Below are 22649 nucleotides of genomic sequence, written 5' to 3' on the forward strand. Positions count from 1 at the left end.
CACCTGTTATCAGCAAATTAGTGAAACATGTGACTTTTTGGTTGTTGTTTCCCATCCGGCTCCTGCCTGTAGCAAGTGCCGATGTTATGAGTGGTGTAAAAGAAAGTATAACAACTTTTAAACTACAACACAATTCACAGTTTAAACTCTAATTTATTTAGCAGTCACTGATGTGCAATGAATCTGTTCAGACTTCAGGATTCCAGGGAATGGTTAGATATCCTGGCCAAGAAGCGAGCCGAACCAAGCACCAGAAGGCATGTCTTAGAGGTGGGTGCTCCTCAGAGTACAAATTGTGTGACAGAGTAGCATCGGGCAGATGCCACCCAATGTGGCTTCATGCATACAGTATGTGTGGTGTTATTTTAGGGAAAGCAGGGGATGGAAAATGGCCTAGTTAGTGTTCATTTCCTTGGCAAGTCAAATTACTTTAACTGTATTCAGAGGATGGCAACACCCATCAGCACTGCCCATCAATTCTTTTATTGAAAGTACTGCAATCATACCTGTCAGAGCAAGAAATGTGGACAAAGCCACAATTAATGGTGGGACAGATTTTAAATATTGTTCTATAAACTCAGATAGTTGGTGGAATAATAGGTTTTACATTGCCATGTATTTTCTGAGGGATATGAAGTCTGAAATTCAAATGCCTGCCATTATTTATTATTCACTGACTTCAATCTTCATGAGTGGGCAGTATTATGTGATTATGTATGCAAATGTTATGTTAATCAGTGTCCTGATTTTGGCCAGTTGTACTTACTTTGCATGGGCTTTTTTCCAGATTTTTGATGTTACTAGGTAGAGAGGTATGTTATGCACTAAAGCACGCCACAAGGTTTACCTGGTTTTAGCGGCTCTACACCATGTACAGCTGTTACTGAATACAAATCGACATGCTATCATCTGTATTTTTTCCTCTTTCTATGTTGCTGTTGAAAATGGACTGCGCAGTTAATGTTTTGCTTACCAGAATAAATTTTATTAACAAACTGTACATGTACTTCTGTATTTTTTCCTCTTTCTATGTTGCTGTTGAAAATGGACTGCGCAGTTAATGTTTTGCTTACCAGAATAAATTTTATTAACAATCTGTACATGTACTTCTGTATTTTTCCTCTTTCTATCTTGCTGTTGAAAATGGACTGCGCAGTTAATGTTTTGCTTACCAGAATAAATTTAAATACCACACAAAACACCGAACAGCTCATAACAGTTAAACTCAACTTGCCAATCTTGTTTTTCATTCTAAAAGGATTAATTACATACATGAGAAGGAAGCTTGTAGTGTCTAAAATAAGCGTTTCTGGATAAACTTAACTAAACTTAAAATAAATACATTAAATAAAAACCTACAAAGATACTTTTCCCAGCCCCCCCCCCCCCAAAAAAAAGTAACTGCAACCAAGACTACAGCAGCGTACAAACATTTGCAAACTCGGAATGGGAGAGGAAGAGTCATAATTGATGTCACTAGAATGTACATATACAGATGTACTCAAGTTAAAGGTCCTACGTCCAATCAGCAAAGGGGACATAACTGGGATTTGGGAAGTCTCTTTGATTCAGAGTGTGTGTGTGTGTGTGTGTGTGTGTGTGTGTGTGTGTGTGTGTGTAAATACATAATCATGGGACAGAGACAGAAAAAGGCTCAAGAACGAGAATAGGAAAGTGAGACTGTGCAAGTGCTTTTTGCCTACAAGTAAAGAGAAAAATGCCTAGCCTACCACTAAATTTAAAACTGACAGTGTTCTACAGTGGCTGGCACAAATGACTACTGTCCTGTTAACCCTGTCAAACAACAGTTCTGGAAAAGCAATCTGCAATGAAGTTTACAGAGGGTAGTTTCAAATCAACACAAAGCAGAAATAGGGATTCTAAGGACAGACACCGACACAAGGAAAAAAGCTGAGCACCCAAAAAAATCAGTTTTGTTTCGATTTTAAATATGAGCATGAGGAAATATTAAGAACATGGTCTTCTCTCTCTCTCTCCCACGTGGTGGTGGCAGGCAAGTGAAAGATGTGGATGAAAAAGTAGGTTGTCAAATTTTAAACAGTGTCAAGCGCATATCACATTGCCAAACTATGCCATATGTAGCACTGGTGGGGATGAAGAATGAGATGTACAAATACAGAACCAAGAAGAATGAAGTGCGTCAAGCAGAAGGGTTACCAGTGTTCCTCAGCTGGGGACGATGGCACGTTTTATAAATTCTTAGTTGACAAATGGTAAGACAATCCACTATCATTCTCAAGGAGAAAAACAAACATTCAAAAACAAGGACGTATTTACAATCATATCATTTAGTTAGAAGCTGCAAATGCTGCACTTTACAGGGGGAAAAGAGGGCACAGTAACCCATCATTCTTCACTGAAAAAAAAAAAAAAAGTTTGTGGACTACAGAGAATGTGAAGAAAGAACAGACATTAAATAAACAAGACTGTTTCACACAATAGTTGGTAGATATATTGGGAAGTCTGGAGAAAATGCTGGAAAAATAAATCACACAAAAAAAGCATGTGGGATTCTGGACTTTCTGGGTAAACAGACTAGGGAAAATAAAGGAAGAATAAAGCTGAAAGTGCCAAATATGATGGGATCATAGACAGGTCCACCACTGCAGACGCTAGATGGGCTTTTCTGTGCAATATGCTTAATGTTTTCATCAAAACCTGTTCTTTGTAGTCAAGAGAAAAAACACTATACCTCGTAATCCTTTACTAATTTTCTAAAATGGATCTGGACAGCTCAAAGTTTTAAGCTCCACTCTTGCAGACATGCTCAAGCAAGTACATTTATTTGTTTACTTATTGACATTTGTTGACTGGAAAGTCCACTGGGTCAGGAACCCATTTTCTGTGGAGGCCTGGGGAGAAAAGCTCCACTACTAAAAGATGTACATAGTTAAAGACATTAAACAATTTTAACAAAGCAAATTATGCAGGTTAAGAAGTATAAGAGGTGTTAATAAAATTGACAGTTCTATACGTATACACGTCAACAACTGACACAGTTGCTATATACATATATTAGGCACAAAGTGCCAAAAAGTATCATAAGATTTATTAAAGGTGTGTTCAAAATAACTTTTGCATTGACAATATGGATCGGAACAGTAGAACTGTAAAGGTTTTTGGAGCAGGAGGAGGGAGGTAGAAGTGCAACAGTAAATAGGAAAAGGAAGGTAAGGGCAAGGCATTTTAGGTATTAGACAAAGGTAAGAGGAGGTTAAAAAAAATAAAATGGAAATGTGGTGTGGAAGAAAAAGTAAAATAGGAGGATAGGAAGAAACAAGAACCATGTATAATTATGAAGACTTCGTTGAGCAAGTACTTCTTCAAAGATAGTTTGAATGCTTTTAATGAGTCTAGGAGGGTCATTCAGCACAATGAGTGCTAGTTGAAAATGATCAAATGAAGTAAACTACCTGATGTACAAACCCCCGGAAATCAAGCACTTAACGGTCATCTACTTCTTCAGAGACATTACTAAACACCACATACTCCTTTTTACAACAAGCTTATCTCATATGAATGAAGCCAACCCTTTGTGTTTGTTGATCATGCCTGCATGCTACCTCATGCTCGATTTGCACCCTTGCAAATCCTGAATGCATGTATTTGTTAACAGCAGAGACAGAAATCAACCTGCTCAGTTAAGTTTTAAACATTACAGAGCAAATTAAAATGTTGGAGAATTTTAATTTTTGGACTTGTAGAAACTCATGAAGGCAATCAAGTGTGTGAACACTTGCCCTTTTCAGAAAAAATCTCTTGTCGAGCACTACACTGTAATACATACAAAATGCACTCGGCTTCATGCTTCTTGTGATGAGATGAAGACAAAACAGCGATGGCTTTCCATCTGATAGTTATGCAAATTTAACCATGAATGCTATTGTCCTCTTACTACTATTTTCTAATACCGGCCTTATATTAGTGAAGATTGCATTTTTGTATTTGCATTACTAAAACATGAAATATACTGTACTTTAGTCCAGGCTTTTGTTTTTCTTGCGTTCTTAGTGTAAAGGCAAAAATCTCCAAAAGTGCTGATGTACTTTAAAACCATACACTGTGGAAAAAATATCAGGTACTGTAATTATGTTTAAGCCTAGCACCTTATAGGAAGATAATTTACATATGGAAAATCATCTTTACAGAAGGTAATAGTGGAACTGCAGAGAGAAATATTCTACCAAGATAAATCCTCACCTTTTAATAAATAACAAGGTATATGCCACAGTGTTTTGTAAGACACATTTAGTAAAATAAAAGCTTTAAAACTATGAGCCTTGACGTCAATGCTAAAATACAGACACTACACACCTATACTAGTAGCACTTGCAACAAAAAGTGTGTTAAGACAAAGAAAAAAACTGTAAAGTCTACACACCCAGAGAGTTTTCAAGGTGGACCCCCCCATGTCCAAAATTTACTTACACCCTCATCCATCCAAAGAATCAGCATACATGAGGCCCTTTATGTAATGCATGAAACAGGGAAAAAATAAAACCAAACGGACAATTACTATATACAAAGAAGGAACGGTCAGAAAGCAACTGCCTCTTACCACATATTCTATTATCAATTACCCAATAATCAAACCAATGTTAAGCAAGTACAAACGACAAAAGAAAACAGCACTGTACCATGGTATATATGGCCTCCAAAACCTAGACAATTTTAAAGAATATGGGAAAACACTGGTAAAACTGCTGGTAGCATAAATACAGGGAAGGCTAGGGTGCACAATGCAAAACAAAACAAGTGAATGCTTGTGCGAGCATAAGTATATGCACAGGCATGCACCTGTTCTATATTAAATGTAAATGAAGGTTAAATCCTCCAATTTGTATTTACAATGCTACTTAAATGTATACATCATTCAGCAATGGATCTAGGTAATCAAAGGCCTGCTGAAGAGGAAATGCCAAATAGTTCTTCCCCAAAACAGATGGGGGTTAGGCAGGTGGACCAATGGTCATGCCCAGATGTCTTCTGGGACAAACTAGAAGGACCCAGTGGAAAAAGCAAAAATGCAAAACAGGACAGAATGTCAATACTTTTGAAATAAAGACATATCTCTCTGCCATGCTGACAATTTCCTATTAATTAATTAATTATTATCCCTGACCTGTATATAAAATTAAAGGTACTAAAAACATTTTCACTGTCTCTTGCTAGCCATAGCAGTAAATAAGAGCTTCTAGTTTCTCAATTTTTATATTATCTTTTATTTAGCCTCTTTCCACATATCCTTATGTCATAACAGAATACTTTTAATCCATACTCCTAAATTCTTTAATTTTATCATGTCCCCATAACTATGAATACTGCTGGACCAATTCGTGTGTGGGTACAATATTTACAACTATAGCCTGCGTTTCACGTTCACTAATTTTACATCCTAAAAAGACTTGAAACTGTCTGAAAATGTTCCACAGCACTGAAATGTTCTTTTCTGGTTTAAATTAGGTACAAAATAACACAGTCTTCAAATAAAGCCAACTTTTCTTGGTTACCATACCAGTTCTAACCTTGAATTTCTTGAATGTCCTTTGTTTCTTTGCCAATTGCTCTAAATAATAAACGAAGAGAAAAGAGGACATTTCTGCTGGGTTCCTCTGTTCAGACACAAGCTATCAGAGATGAACCCTCCCACTTTGATTTTTGTCTCCAATCCTTCATATATCCTCCTAGTTAGCATTATCGTATCACGGAATGCAAATGCTTCCATTACCCTACTCAAAATCCCAGCTTACTCTGTCAAATGACTTCTGTGCATCAAGACCAAACAACAGCAGCAATATTTTCTTACACTCTGCTTCTCTCTGGATCATCACTGCTCTATTAGTGCCATAAATGCTTAACTCCCTCCACAAAACCACACGGATCCATATCTATCTATTCTGGCCATAACTTTACCATTCTTTTAGCTATTATAGACACTTTATAAAATCAGGAATTAAAACTGGAATGGGCATATATAAAATTTGGTCAGATGGATCTTTATAGTCTTTGGGTATTACAGCCACCACAGCTTTCTTTCAGGATGTTGGTGCGTCCCCCTCCTTCTAAATTACTGTTAAGCAATACCTTCTATATCTCTCACATTCATTCTTCCTAGCTTCAAAGTTTCCACAGGAATACCATCTTTTCCTAGGGACTTTCCTACAGATTGATTGTATGTCACCATTTTTATCTCATCAGCTCCTATCGTAACTGTTTATTGTTGACACTCCTCTGTCTCTAACCTTGGCATACTCAAGTCTAGCATAAATATTTACATTTGTGTTTTTTCCACATTTCTCCACTTATACAAATGTTCAAAAAAATTTCCAAATAACTTCTAGCACCTTTTGCGATGTGAGATATTGTCAGCTATGCCAGAAGAAGTATGACAGTGGAACAGTCTTGAAAAAGTCTCCTACACAGGAGACAAAAGCGCTTGGATTTGACTCATTTGGATTAATATTATTTATTTTATTTTTTCCTCTGTGTGTTGTTAGTAAATTGCTTTGTTACATATTATATGCCTAGTGGATCGTTTTTTTCACCACTGAAGCCATTCTTGGTTCATCTGTTTTGCGGCTTTTTCTTTATACTAATAAATGTCAACAACAAAAAATTGTTTTACTTTTTTTTCTTTCCTTTCAGTGTCATTCCAAACATTAATGACAGAAGTGGGGAATATGCTTTTCCAAAAAGTTTAACAAAAATCACAAGTCCCATCTTTCTCAGCCACTTTTTCTTGTAAAGCCATACTTCACAAATGTAACTGATGCTTTATAATCTCAGTTATTCATTAATTTCAGTGCTGCTAGTCTTCTTCCTGCTCATCTCCATTTCCCATTCCCAAACTCTGGTTCAACTTAAAGATACTCCCGATTGTTCTAGTCAACTTCTCTGCTTTCTTCCTTCTCTCAAGCATTTTGCTTTGGAACACTGGAAAAGATTTCACTAGCAAAATGAGCTTTATTATCAGAAGAATGAGAAGCAGAGTCCCTTCTGTTTGAGGACTCACTTTTTTGTTGGACAAGCTTCTGTATTTCCTCCTTAGCCTGTTCTGCTTCAAAAAATTATTTTGATCCACAAGGAAAAAATATTCTAAACACAGTTGGATACTGCAGATTGAATTCTCACACTTGCTTCTCAACATTCCTTGATTGCTGTGATAAATTTGCTTCTTTTCCGCTGGTACAGTGAATAATCATTTTCCGCAAACACTCTACCATCTCCAATGTTAAGACTTTTCTCTTTTGCCACAGTTTCACCAGGATCAACGTTTTCTGCTGGTGGTTTGATTGCATCTTTACATAGTTGACAGACTTGGGTGAGCAAATGGGTGTAACCAAGTAAATTATTTTTTTTAGCTAGATACAGGCTCTGAATTGCCTATACACGGTAAGGCCTTTCCAAGTTGAATTCTGATGGCTGGCAAAAAAGCCATTACTAAAAAATGGAAATAAAGTATAAACCAAGTATACCTGAAGTACTGAATATTGTAACAGAAATAAAAGAACTGAAAGTGGGATCTTTAGAAAAGGGGAGGAGCAAATTACATAGAAAAAAAACAGACATCGTGGGAACAATACATGCAGAACAATGTTTTGGAGGGATGGTGAGATTTAAAGGAAGGCAAAATTGAATAATTTATGTAATGTTGGACTGATGACAGTTATATAAAAATTAGGTTTGTAACTAGAAACGTTATTATGTTTGGTTTTCTTTTATATAGATATATGTTTGCCTATATCTTAAGTGATGACGCAACAAAGGTATTAAAAAAAGTTAATAATGGAGTAAAAAAAAAACAGCAGTCATTATTATGTACAGGTTCACAGCAATCTACTCTCTTACTTTTCTAACATAGCTAAGGAAAGACTTTCAATTACCTTTGGTTTCATGTGCCAGCTTAAATTAATGTTCTCCTTTCTTGAACATGACAGTGACGTTTTTATTGCTTTTGATAATTTCCTTGAGAGGCTTGGATCTGTTTTTTATATTCCAGCACTGTATTTCTAATAAATTATTAAATATAAATGCAATGTATGGTGAACAACAGGGCTAATTAATAACTACTCCCTTGCTGACCTATATTTAGAAGACAATATTTGAACTACAGAAGACTGTTAATATTCAAAGCATGGTATCTTAATATAAAAATGCACTATCTACATGTACCCAGTTTACACAAGATAAGGCAACATATCTCTATTAGTGGTCCACTTTGTAAACACAAAAACAGCTGTTTTTGCATACAAGTAAGAGTATAACAAAAGCAAAATAAATAGCTGGAAATGGATTTAGACTGATAGGGCATAAAATATGAAATAAACCTCGCTCAACAGAAGGAAACCTCTGATACACTGTGTAAGAAGATTTCTTAAAGTGAGAGACAATGCTTTAATACACTAAGGGACATTCAGTGGAGATGCAGACTTACAAATCAATATTAATCATGCAATATTAAGGTTTTACAAAGTGAACAGATGAAATTTATAAACATTACATGGATTCTTCTTCATTCTTGGAAGCCAGACTATGGAGTTAAAGCATGTGTTAGTAATCACACAACTTTGAAATTTGCACAAATGTTGATTAATTTGAAACATCTTACCTGCATTTGAAAAATGTAAATAAATTACTAAAAATGCATTAACATACCCCTAATGCCGAACATGCATGGAACTGGCTCGGGAAGATGCACAACAAATGGAAATATCAGCACTGAAAAGTGAGGATTCTTACTCGTGTAAACGCATCTAAATAACTGAACGAATAAAAGTAAAACAGCCTAAAAAATTAGATCACAGACTAGACTGGAGCAAGTACATGACAAAATGAAGTGTTGACAAACAGACCTCAGAAGTTACCTTTGCTATCAGCATGGTAGGCTGAAGTAGGGAATAAGTGGCCACTTAACAGGATGCATTACACTCACAACAGTGTCCATCATACAAGATCACCTCCTACAACCCAAATGCCTCGTATACCACCAGAAATCAAGTGCGTCAGGAGATGAATGAAAACTATGGGTACTATACCAATGCTTTTCTGCCCTGTTTTTCACACTACTTATCCTGACTTCAGGCTTTGCCCATAATCTGCTCTCTAATATTCCTGTTCTTGGTGATTCCCATACCACAGTAGTGCTCCCCTTTGATACATACCAAGAAATCTTACACACAGGCTGGAGGAGTCCACCCCAATGTGTGGGATTTCTGGGTTAGAAGATGAGAAAGCACCATACTGAGGCTCATAGTGAGCTTTTCACTTTAAGCCTTACCCCCATGACATGCAGAGTTGCCTAAGTGTTCAATGGTTACAGAAGGGGCCTGATCTCAACTAGATGACAATACATCCTTTATTTTATTGGCCTTCCTAGGTCAGCAACTTCTCACCATAATGATGGTATCACCACTGGGGCTGATGCTCTAACTGATGTCCCAGCATGTCCCTATGCCCTCCCTCAGTCCCTCATTTCATCCTCAGAAGAGGTACGCAGGCAAGGCTTCTTCACTCTTCTCCTCCCCATACCAGCTTGAGTGGTTGCCTGATCCATTAGTCAAACTTTGGTAACCTAGGTCATAGTAAAGCTTTAGATCTTTATGGCAACACTAAGGTTTGCTACATCCTCTGAAGAAAATACATGCAAAAGAGGGTACAGTGTCTTGGTCTAGGTCAACCTCTTACCAAAGAAAATCCTCTGATGCAATCCAAAGCAATATCCAGCAGCATATGCACAGCCCCATTCCTAGTGTCCCCTAAATCTTAATTTCTTAAAAGAAAAGTTTCAAAGTGAATTATTGGAGCAAGCCAGTACAGTTCGCAGCAGTCTAGAAAACGGAGGCTGTTGCAGAGGCTGGACATTTAAAGTGCTTAAGATTTCTTTAACAGTTTTAAATTCACTACTATTTAAAATTTTGAGAGAACAAACTGGATAATAGTGCACAGCATTTCACATAAAGAAATCTGTTAAACAGAACTATTAAAAGACCACTTATATTTACTATTCTCCTTTACCCTATCTATATCTCTTAACCTCTTGGAGCAAGAAATCTGGACACAACCTAAATGAATGGGAGAGGCGGCAAAGGAGAAAAAACAGGGGCTGATTTTAAACACTGCTCCTATAAACTTAGAAAGTAGATATAATAACAGGCTTTGTGTTAGCATGTACTTCTGAATAACAGAGTGTGAAAGTTAAATGTGTGCCATTATTTAGTGACCTCAAGCCTCAGTGATTTGCCAGAACAACACATTTTATGAGGAACTGTCTAAAAATATGAGGCAAAAATCTGAACAGTTGAGAGGTATTGCCCTAACCCTTCTTGTATCTGTCCAAGAACTACACATTCCAACAATCCTTATGGTATTATAATCCAAAGGTCGCACACACTGTGAACTAGTACTTTCCTATGTCAGTCTTAAGGATTTCTTCTTTCAGGTGCCACCACAGCTCCCTTCCACTCCTCCTGTTCTTGTTCGATTTATGTCCTTGAACTTGCAATTAGGAATGCATGCATATATTTAGTCCCCAACTCAGTTCCCGTGTGTACCAATTTAATACTCCCATTCTCCAGCTCTTCAATTCTTTTATTATTTTGAGTAATTCTTCATTATGTCCTCTAGAGCAGTCTACTGCCTCATTTTTCCCTCTACATGGCTTTCGGAATTGGAAACAATAGTCCAGATGTCACTTTACTAGCAGTCTGTAAAGCAGCAGGACAACAATGCACTCCCTTAACTGAACTGTGCACATTGTACTACTTACTGCAGAATATTTTACTTCCTCACTATCTTTACCACACTACTACCCTATCCTCACTATTACGTGAACCTGGGAATCCCTCACAATGAAGTTGATGAAAGCCTACTTTTTTTTTTTCAACTAAGCCTTAGCAGTCTGTAAGGCAGCAGGACAACAACGCACTCCCTTAACTGTGCACATTGTACTACTTAAATCTCTGTCACTTTTCATGCTGTGCTGTAAGAATGGCAAGGGATATAAACATTTCCAGAATACTTTACTTCCACACTAAGACGCAAACTATTAGCTATGTGAGTAGTTAGCAAACGTGAATTTTTTTCTTCTATCGTGTATATAAGAACTGGGGTAATCTCTTAACTGTTACTGGTTTCTGTGAGAGCAGTAGTGATATTACATACACACACACACACACACACACACACACACACACACACACACACACACACACACACACACACACACAGTACAAATATACCTGATCTGAAATCAGTATAAAAGTCTTGACTGGGAGATTTTCGCGACCACATCTTTTTTAGTTTGCTGTCTGTAATTCTGTCCTACATATTTCATAAATGAAGAACTAAGCTGTAGACCTCTATTACTTTCAGGAGACTATACAGTTTGTCTAGGGGGTTATTTTTCTGTTTACACCTCAATGGTTTGGTCAGTCTTCAAGTAAACTGCCCCTATTGTTATACTTTTACAATGCTGTGTTCAACTTGAAAGAATACAATGGTTCACTACACAAAAAGAAATGATGGGCTTGGACACCTGTGTATCTTGACAGGCAAAGAATTGTATTGGTTCCTGACCTCTTACAACCTCCTGAATGGGGACCTGTGCTTACATATTCTGGAACATGAACGCCACCGTTCTTTGAAAAATAATGTCTAGAATCTAATGCGGGGAAGAGCAACGCATACATAAATCCAAATCAATGATAACTTCTCTACAAATAGCTGCAAGTCAGACCAATTCTTGACCCACTGCTTCCATCACCTCTGAAATCAACTCATTCTCCCTGTGAAAACAGTGTGAAACTCTATCCATTTTTAAGAAACAGAAATGGGGATTCATAAGGGATTATCACTGTCCCATGTTAGAACTTAAGACTTAGCACAATACATACACACACACACACACACACACACACACACACACACACACACACACACAAGGTGTTTAGTTTGTGTTTGTTCATGGTAGGTTTGTTTGGCATGCTGAAAGTATAGGTTTAGACTCCCAGCCCAGAGTGAAAACAGCAGACACTGAAGAAGGTCCGAAGCTTCCTTTGGAGTTATCATAATGAGGAAGACCCAAAAGCAGAACTTCTCACATGCAGATCCAGGCAGCAGTAAGTACCCATACACCTTAAATCATGGATTGCCATGGACATGCATGCTGTCAAGTCAGCTGTGTGGTCTAGCACTAGTGAGAAGAGTGGGGGGAAAACACAAGTCCGCCTAAATGAATACTGAAATTTTACTACAGAAGTGTGCCTGCACTGAATGACTCTGGCACAAGGTTCCTATAAACAAAGGGATACAGAACGGATAGGATCCAGATGAACCATGCCTTGGGGCACTTGAAAAGACTTGAGACAGTGCAAAGGACATTCTCAAATATAATATCTGTAACCTTGCTTAACTATAATGAAAGATGCCATCACCTGAATCAATATACTCTGGATTTTGTTTACTTTGGAGGAAAATTAATGATAGCTTACAAAAGCCTTTTATTCTAAAGAACTGAAGCTGATCCTGAATATGAAGATCAATCACTGCAACAAAAACCATAAACATAACAACAAACAACTTTATATTAAATGATACAAATACTGGTTTGAGCAGGAAATACTTCCAAATACATACTTATCATGTGAAATACGATTCTATTATTTCTCCACTTTTTACCTTTTTCCCCCCAATACAATTTTTATGGCCTAGTTCTCTTTCTGATCTGCAGAATAATAGTTCACTAATGAGTGGCCAAAAAAGCAGACAAAGATTCTGCCTGTACACATCTACACCATCTTGTCTTGCTAAGTTTCAGCTTTGCTAGATATCTGAATGGCAAACTCTTCCAAATATATGCAATATCCTTTACTTCTAGGATCCTTCTACTGATTAGCTTGTCATCTGAATAAAAGCCTAGCATGAACATCTCCCCTTAGATTACCTATCTACCCAGCAAACATGCAAACCTTTTCTTCACCCGTTTGGCAACAGCACTGTTTTACTTTTTTCATAAATCAAAAAAGCATACATCCATTTTTTTTTTAAAACGAGTACAATGAAGTGAAAACATGCACGCAATGTATGACCTGCTCTGGATGCTGGATAAGTAACAACTGTTTTGACTGTTTGGAAGTAGCCTCAGTTAGGGGATTAGTTTTACTGAGAAAGAAAGGGGTTTTAATAACAATGTGCAAGTTTGGGATTAAGGTCAGCGGAAGGGTTAGTACACATGAGTAAAGTGATGTGGGGTGGGGGAGGGGTGAATGTGAGCAAATACTAACCCCACTGCTACACAGTATAACAGTATCACTGTTCATATACTGCCTGCTCTGGGTTTTGTGGCCGAGGTTTGCTGATGTAGGGCTTCTTTAGGCCAAGAGAAGTATTCAGTGTTTTGTGATTCACTCTCAGTGGCAGCGTTTTTGCATTTTTCTCTTTTTCAAGGATTTTCAGATTTGCACTTATTTTTCAGGAAACATTGACTGTACAGTCATACACAGATCTATATGTACATAGACAGAGAGATGTGCAAGTGGAAATTTTCTCCATCCACTGTCACCACCTCCATTCTATGGATGAATTTATTCATTCAAGGTCCTCCTTTTAGTAACTCTGAAGCAATGTGGTACAACTGTTAGTGTTTATGTCTATACTGCATTAACTGTTCCTCAAATGTACACTGGTGCATGATGGACCCTTCTGTGAACACAATGGCAAATAACATTTCTTTAGCTGTGTCTGTTGCCTGGAGAACTCAGTTAAGAAGCAGCTCATATTTCAGGGAAGATCTCTGTAAAACTCACATCTGGACCTTTTCTACCAACTGTAGAAAATACACAGAGTGCTTATAATACTCATAAAAAAAAAAAAAATACTACCACAGAGATGTTAACAAATACACAATGAAAAAGTAAATACAGAACTGGATCATTTTACATTCAAACATTGACATTAAACTAATCTAACAGCTATTTTCTGCAGATTTTAACAGCAACTGGCATCATTTTAGACAATACAACCACATACAGTCAGACACGTTTGCATTGCATTTAAAATAGTTAATCAACTGTTATACTTTGAGAAAGTGTGAGTGCCAAGCACTGTTTAAACACTCAAGAAATGCATAAACTCCATAACACAACGAAAGAAAGCAATACAGTCGACAATTTCACAAATATTTTTGTAAAAAGAACACCATTATTACGTTTTGTTCTTAAATGTAAACCTTTGAAAAATTGCTTGTCTGTAACTAACTCCAAGATATGCATAATCTTAAAAATTTGGTTCTTTGTTGAATATTTGTTAGTTATATTGCCTGACTTTATTGTGCTTGATGTAATACTGCTTGGGGGAAAAATTCTAAGACAAAGGACAATGCCACTGCTAAAAGGGACATAATAACCAAAAACTGTTTATTTAAGCAACAGGTGGGCTGCTACAGGGACCATTTTCAGCCATGACTTGAGTGATATGGTGCATAAAGTGTTACATTAAATGTTTAGGAGAGTTAGAAATGTTACACAGATGTCTGACAAAGAAAGGAATCAAACCATTTTATCTTTTAATAAACAAATACAAGGAATCTATTTGAATAACAAATAAATAATTAAAAATAAAATACAAATGATAAAATATTTTTTTCAGCCCTTGGGGGGGGGATAAAGAGAACAAACTACCGCATCCATTCAGCTAAACTCTAAACACTAAAATAATGCAAAATTGTTGTTTTTCTTATTAAAAAGCAGAACAAGGATAAATAAAAAAATAGAATAAAAATTGCCTAACATACATGATCAAAAATCGCATAATGTGCACTCTTGACTGTGCCGGAAGATTAAATGTCAAGCTTGCTTCCAAATGTACTGAATGTGCTCAGCCCTAAAAATCTTCCAAACACCTCAGTGAAGAATATGTGCTCAGTGTTCAGTGAAATACTACCTTATCCGAATCATAAGATCTGTGTTAGCAAACTTTCTTTTAAACATTAGAAAGGAGTGAGAGACAAAAGTACTCTCCAGGAACCACTTCTCTGAACGAGATCATGAGTTGTTTTTCTTTTTTTTTTTGTATGTAACATTTAGTGCAAAAGTATGCCATGTGATCTTAAAAAAATGTCCAGTTAGGCAATTGCAATGATACTGAAACTAAAACAGGATTTCCTGGTTTGCAGCCCCTTATCTCCAAACCCAAGTCACACTCTCTCCACTCACAGCGTGGATTCCATGGAGTATGTAAAAACTTTGTAAACATCAACTTGTTATACTACTTTGTTTCAACCCCATTCAAACTGCATTACAGAAAAGGAACCAATAATCCATCTGTTTTTTGATGGGCAACAAAGATTTAAAAATAAAAAAGCACATTCTTTGTATGCTCTTTATTTACACTAGCTACCAACAAGTGTATGAACTGTTGTTGTTAAAACATCAAAATGTCTTTCTTACCTGGCACCTGGTGCACACTTGATATGCATACATGCAATCCGGTTGCCTCGACTGGTCCGTGTCATCAGCACTTCGATGGTGTCCAGTTCTCGCTGGTTATAATGAAATTCAGCCCGGTCTGTCAAGTGGAGCTTCCACCTGCCACTGGAACTCCCCCCTCCCCTCATCGATCCAGTAATGGTACTCACACTGCCGGTCTCTGGTTCAGGAATAATAGCATATGTTGGCTCTGGGGGAAGAAAAGCTAATTTTGCAGCAATACGACTTGGACAGGGAGGGCAACAAAACAAGCAACAAAGCTCACTGACAGACAAGCCATTCATGGTTCAGTTTGTTTTGCTCCAGAGTTTACTAAAATGATATTTAAAATGTTATTATTCCTGCTCCACAAAAAACATCCAAGAGTTTCTGTAAGAAATCACCAAACTGAATCTCCTACTTTTAACATGGGTGTCATTTCAAACAAAAATCCAGTTTTGGTACACTAGGTCCAACAGCTTAAAGGACAATAACTTGCAAACAGATTTTTCCTCAACAGTTGAGGAAAGGGAACATAAAGGTACTAAAACTACTTGCCTCAACTCAGCAACATTTTTTCTTGTTCTGGTCCTTTCTGTTTAATCATAGTTTAATAACAGCTTTACAAGTCCAAACACAGTTGGGATCTAAGGAATGCAGAAGCTGCCAGGAAGCACACAGTTGCACTTGGTACAATCAGCATGGAGTTGAAGGGGCATGTGCAGACAGATGAATGCATGTAGGTATACAATCAGCTGTCTAAAATTACACAAGCTATGTAAATTGAGAAATTATATAACTTTTAGTTTTTAACCAAGCACTTAAAGCAGGAAGCTATAAAAACGTAGGGTGCTGTAAAACTGTGCAGCCAACAGTTACTTGATGGACTTTGGTTTAAATATCTAGGATGATAGGAAATGAGTAAGAAATGTTTTAATATTTTAAGGAATGGTGTGGCTCCATCTCCAATACGCGATGGGTGCACAAGCAAAAACGATGTTTGTAAGTAAACAGTAACAATACATTGCCCGTTACAATAAAATGCGGGACATACGCCCGTGTTTGGATCACTTTACAGTATTTTAAAAAATGTGCAAAGGCAGGTCCAACTCTGACTTAAAAATGGAGCAAGTTTACACAAAAAAAGACTGTGCGTTTGGTATACAGAATTAAAAGTCCTAGTTCCACAGCAATAAAAATGGAGTCTCCAGGTAACGGATCCGTATTTCCTAGCCTGGCGGCAGCGAAAAATAAATACATATCAAGAGACGTACAAAGGCAGAAATCCAAGGAAAGAAAGCTAGAAAGGGAAACTTAGAATGATACGATGTTACTAAACCCCTTCGGGAAACTGTCGAGTGGCGGACAATAACGAAGGAATCAGCTGCAGTCGTACTAGAGTTTTAAAACAAATAACAAAAAAAAAATAAACAACACAAAATAAACAGGAACGTGACAACGAAGGAGCCGCCAGCTGGGGCCCTTTAAAAGTAACGCTGTCACCGCACTATTTAAAGGGCCAGTACTCCCCCTATTACCACTGATAAACCACATCGGACGCACTCCTCCTACATAGCCTTCTGCTGCCTTTTTTTTTTTTTTTTTTTCCTTCTCTTCATTTACTGTCTCCAGGAGTCAACGTTCCGGATGTGCTGTCAGCAGATAAAACCGGAAGTGACGAAAGACAAGTAGTAATGTTAATTTGTTACTAGAAAAAAAGCAATGATGGAGGGCTACTATTGATGCAGTTTATTTGCAAGTTGTATGTCAAATTGTGTGGATTATTAACACATTTTTTACTTCAGTGTATGAGCTCCTGAAGTGTAACGAAGTATTGTTACTGAACTCGTGTTGCTTTTTTTACCTAATTGCTTCCCTGATTGCGCGTTAATATAGGCATTATGTTAGTTTGCGAGGTTATGACAAATAAAACTTTACTTTTTAGGGGTACACACCGCTTCCTAACTTTTTCATTTGATTCGACTCTTGTCGCTTAATTATTTTCCTGTTTATTTATTTTATAATGGATATTTTTTAATTCCGCTTGAAATAAAAATATAGCCATTTCTAGTGTAGTGGATGGAAATTGCTACGACAGGGGAAAGGATGGCATTTTTGGAATTGTAATCCATTTTGTAAACATTCAGTAATTTACGTTACGCGCCTAAAGCAGACTTAAAACAAGTCCATGGTTTTATTGCAGTACAGCGTCTGTAATGATCATTTTGAGTTATCTGGAAGGATTACACAGACACTCTGGTTACAGGTCCCAGTTTTCCGTGATTCTGAGCATTTTATGATTGCTTTTCCAACCACAATTAAATCCTGATACTTTTTATAGTGTTGTTTTGTGCATGCGCAGATCCATATGAAAGACTTAAGGGTTCGACAGTAGGGTTTAGCCCCTTTTCAAAATTACATTGGCCTATTACGAATTGCAGCCAGATAAAGATAAATCCAGTGTTCAGGATTAAGCGGGTTCTTATTGCTGGAGATCTGTAAATCAAATTTCTCCTCAACATCAAAAGTGCATGTCCACCAAAGCTAGTTTCTGTTAATGTAGTCCTTTTATTGCAGACACATTTTGAGTATTGTTTGCTGACCAAAAAAAAAAAGATCACACTTTGTTGTCCTATACTGTGTGGCAATCGGTTGTCTCCTAGGTCCATGGGAGGTTGCTAGGCTAATGGCCCTAGAATCCTTGCAAGCCTAACCATATTTATACCTAGTTGCCTCAGTTAGTGGTGGTTAGGTGAGTGAAGTTTGCAAAGGTAAGGGTCTACTGTATTTAATACTGGCTTTCTCTGTCCATTAGAGACATGGCACCACCCCAGGAGTGAATTTGCAGTCACCCATCCATCGATCTAGGTTGTGTTTGAAGAGGATCAGGGGAAGGGCTCTGTTTCATTTGAATTGAAGCTTGTTCCAGAGAAGTGGCAGTCTCTGAGAGATGTATCTAGCTCTCCAGCATAACCTGTTCATGTCAGAGGCTAGATTAAGATCCCTGGAGCGAGTGACTTTCCTGCAGTTTGATTTATGAATGTGTAGCATTTCCCTCTGGGCCAAATCAGAGACTTCCCTGTAAGCCAGGCACAGGTCACCCCTTAGTAAACCATAGGAGACTGCATACAGTGACAGAGCTATCAGTCATTCCGCGCAAGACTTTTTGTGTACCCTGTAATTTCTTGGTGAGAAACCTCTGTGGTCTCTCCAGTTGTTGAAGGTGTCTGGTGAGGTACTTGTAAAAGGGAGCATTGTACTCAGTTATCAGTCTGATGAGGGCCGAGTATAATGGAATTATAATAGCCTTGGCTGTAGATGAAATGCCTTTACTAGTAAGATGTGCCACATAAAAAAATTTCTTACTTCTCTAGATACATTTATTTATTTTATTTTACATTTGTTTACCGGGAAAGTCCAGCTGGACATGTGTCCTTTTTCAGCGGAGGCCCGGGGAGAAAAGCTCCAGTGACAAACTGTACATATTATATTGGAACATAACTTCAAAACATTAATTTGGCACATCAAAACTTTACAATATTACTATAGTACATCAGAAGTGGAAAAATAGGACAGTGTCATGGAACCGATCGTAAACATGAATATTAATAAAATACATCAGGAAGTTTAAAAATAGGAATAGTAACGTGCATATCGTAGCTCATGTGAGTTTGTATTTACATTCAGTGCACATAACTTTGAACAGAGACAAGCTTACAAATTGCTAGAGATATAGTTTGATATAATAATCTACAAGGAGTAATGGGAGTGAGTTGGATGTTACTAGAAGTGGTTTAGTGCAGTATAGAAAGAGGATGAGAAGGGGGGTTTGGGGGAGTCTAACCTGGGTGTAACAAGAGCAGAGCCAGGAATTAGTAAGGTGGGTTCTTAGAAGCTTTTTAAACTGTATAGATGTGGATGTGGTCACTACTGAGTTTGGCAGACAGTTCCAAAGCTTAGAAATGTAGCTGGAGAAGAGGGCTTTACCTGCTGAGTTTTTTGCTTTGGTGACTTGGAGGAGAAGTTTATTGTTTGAGCGAAGAGATCTAGTAGCAGAGTATAGTTGGATAATGTCTTTGAGGGCTGGGGTCTTTTCTGGGTGGTAGATAATTTTATGTGCTAAGGTTAGTTGTTTAAATTGAAGGAGTAGAGGGAGTTCTAGCCAATCGAGCTCTTTGAGAGATAAACATTGATGGAACTTGTAGGAGGCATTGGTGGCAAACTTGGAGATTTTATTGAAGCAGGTTTCAAGTTTGGGAAGGTCAGTTTTACAAAGGTTTGTTAGGATTGGAGATGTATATAGGAGTGTTGATGGAAGGTGTGTCCTGGCAATTGTGATTTTTGTACTAGTTGTTAAAAATTGTTTATTCCTATATAGGAAGCCAAGTTTCTTGTGAACTTTTTTGATGGTTTGATCAATATGGAGATCAGATTTCAGGTTATTGTCGATTATAAGCCCTATCAGTTTGGTATAGGGAGTAGGATTGATTGTGATTTTGTTTTTTGAAAATATGTGAAAGGTTGTGGTGGAAGAAGTATTTTTAGTTGGGTAGAAGAGCATACATTTTATTTTATTGGGATTTAATATAAGTCGGGAGTTAGTTAACCAAGTTTCAACAGATAGGAAGGAGTCTTGGGTGATGGATTGAGGGTTGAAGCTGAGCATATCAAAGTGGAGTCGTCAGCATATTGAATCACGCTGGCGTGGGGAATGGCAGAGTGAATGCAATTGGTAAATAGAGAGAAAAGAAGGGGTCCAAGGATGGAGCCTTGTAGTATCCATAAAGTGACTGGTAGGAGGGGTGAGAGGGATTATTGCCAACGGGTAGCTTGTTGTCAGTCTGTTAAGTAGCTTTGAAACCAGGCTATAGCAGTATTACTAAGGCTGTGGGAGAAGAGGATATTAATAAGTTTGGTGTGATTGACCATGTCAAAGGCCTTTGACAGGTCTAGGAATATGGCTGATACAAAGTGGGAGTTGTTTCTGTGCTGATTAACTATGTTTGTGAAGGATAGTAGGGCTGTTGTGGTGCTATGTACAGGGCAAAAGCCATGTTGGGTATGGGATAGGAGATTATGAGGATAGTAGGTATTCTATGAGTTGGAAGTGTAATAATCTTTCCAAGATTTTAGACAGGGGAGACAGGATGGTAATGGGGCGATAGTAAGTTCAGAGGTGCCACCACCTTTGTGGAGATGCAAAATGTGTGACATTTTCCAAATAGTGGGGACATATACTTCTGTTATTGATCTATTTATAAGTATGGTTATTGGATAGGAAATGGCTTCTGAAGTAATTTTTAGGTATTCAGCAGGGAGATTGTCAGCAGCTAAAGTTGTTGGTTTTAGTTTTTTTATATAATAGCTGGGGACTGGGTTTAACATGGATTGTGTTATTTGTGGAGGCAAATTGGTGTTGGATGTAGTCTGATTGTTGGCTAGGGGTTGAATGGACTCTGTGAAGTAGGTGTTTAATTGGGTGGCCATGGTTCCACAGTTGTTAGCTGTTTTTGGAGTGGGGAAAGTGTTCTTTCCTGGTTGCAATAGCTTGTTAACTGCAGTCCAGAATTTTTGTGGGTTATTCTTATGTTTGGTTTGAGTGTTAAGGTAGTAGTTGGATTTGTCAGCTTTATTTGATTTTTTAACTTTGTTTCTGAGTTCAAGGGAAAGTTGTTTAGTAGTGCTGGTTTTGTTCTTATAGAACTGATACCAGACCATATCCCTGTCTTTGAGTAAGGATCTAGTTTCTTTGGTTAACCAGGGTGCGTAATTGGATTTGACTCTAATGTTCCGAGGTGGGGCATGGGCATTGAGGACCTCAAGGAAGGTGGTGTTAAAGGAGACTACTGCCTCATCCAAGGGCAGTTGTTTGAGATGTTCCCAGGAGCAATTTTTAAGGGCAGAGATAAAATTATTAGGATTGAATTTTTTTTTGTTCCTAATTGTACGGAAGGAAGTTAGATGTGGAGGATAGTTGCGATCTCTTAAGAGGAATGTTGGGCAGTGGTCACTCAGATTGTCTGGGAGGTAGCCTGAGTGGAATGACAAGTGGGGAGAGTTAACTAGAATCCAGTCTAGTATGGATTCCGGTTTGGAGGTTTTGTCGGTCCTGATCAGAGATGAGATGACTTGGGCAAAGCCGTGCAGGTTAATGTGTGTGGTGGGAATTGGGGAAGAACAGAGGTGCCAATCAATATTGAAGTCACCTATTAGAATGGTCTCTTGAGGGAGGGATGTGGAACACCATTGTAGGTTTTCCAGAATGGCAATGTTGTTGCCTGATGGGATGTAACCACCTATTATATTGAGATGTTTGCTGGAGTTGGTTAATTTGGTTAGAAGTAGCTCTGCATTTGCAAGGTCTGGTATGGAAGTGTCAAAGAGGTTGAGTGATAGATGATCTTTATATAAGATAGCTACACTACCTCCTTTTTTGTTTATCTTGTCTTACTGTAAGATATTGTAGCCTGGGGGAATGATTTCATTATTGTTGACGGGTTTGAGCCTTGTTTCAGTTAAAGTAACTATATCTGGGGAGTAGTGGGATAATAGAGTATGTAAATTGTGGGTTTTGTTAGCTATGCTCCATACATTTATGTTGAGGAGGAAAAGGGATGATTTTTTGGTGTGTTGAAGTAGTGTCAGGTTAGGTTGGGATGGATTGGGTAGGGTAGTAGTGGGACCAGGATTGGGATGGATGTCTCCTGCGAGATTTAACTGTTTGTGTATATGATGTAGGAGTTTGGTGAATTTGTCTAGGAGTTTAGAGAATCTAAGGGAGTTAAGAGATATAGATAGGTGTGAAAGAAGCTTGATAGTTTATATTAGTGGTATGGGAGATGGTGGGATGATAAGCCATTGTTGATTATTATAAGGTGTTGGGGGAGTTGTGGTTTGGTATGGAGGAGGAGTAGTATGAGGAGAGCTTATATAGTAGGAGTAGTAGAGAGTTGGAAGTAAGAAGGAGTAAGGTTAGTTTTAGAGATATTTTGAGGAGGGTTTAGTACGTGTGTTTGCAAGTGGTTGTAGGAGGGTGGGAAGGTATACGGAGTGTTAAGGTTAATTTGAAGGAAAGGGGAGGAGCTGTCTAGATTGGAATTACTGTAAGATTTGAGAGGATTGGTTCCTGGTTTGTAGGTGTGGTTTGGTTAAGTATAATTGTATGTG

The 22649-nt window shown here is 37.8% G+C and overlaps 1 protein-coding gene across 1 annotated transcript in view; it reads right to left on the minus strand.

The window, feature by feature from the left end:
* Positions 1–17139, minus strand: part of ABHD17A (abhydrolase domain containing 17A, depalmitoylase) — a 938418-nt gene extending 921279 nt beyond the window's left edge. The window contains exon 1 of the mRNA XM_044053973.1: positions 15465–17139. Coding sequence (XP_043909908.1) covers positions 15465–15787 — 323 coding nt within the window. The 5' untranslated portion in view covers positions 15788–17139. The remainder of the gene's footprint in view (positions 1–15464) is intronic.
* Between the last annotated feature and the right edge of the window lie 5510 nt (positions 17140–22649).

This window comes from Protopterus annectens, chromosome 13.part0, assembly GCF_019279795.1.
Source record: "Protopterus annectens isolate FY-2018-M chromosome 13.part0, PAN1.0, whole genome shotgun sequence".
Lineage (NCBI taxonomy): Eukaryota > Metazoa > Chordata > Ceratodontiformes > Protopteridae > Protopterus > Protopterus annectens.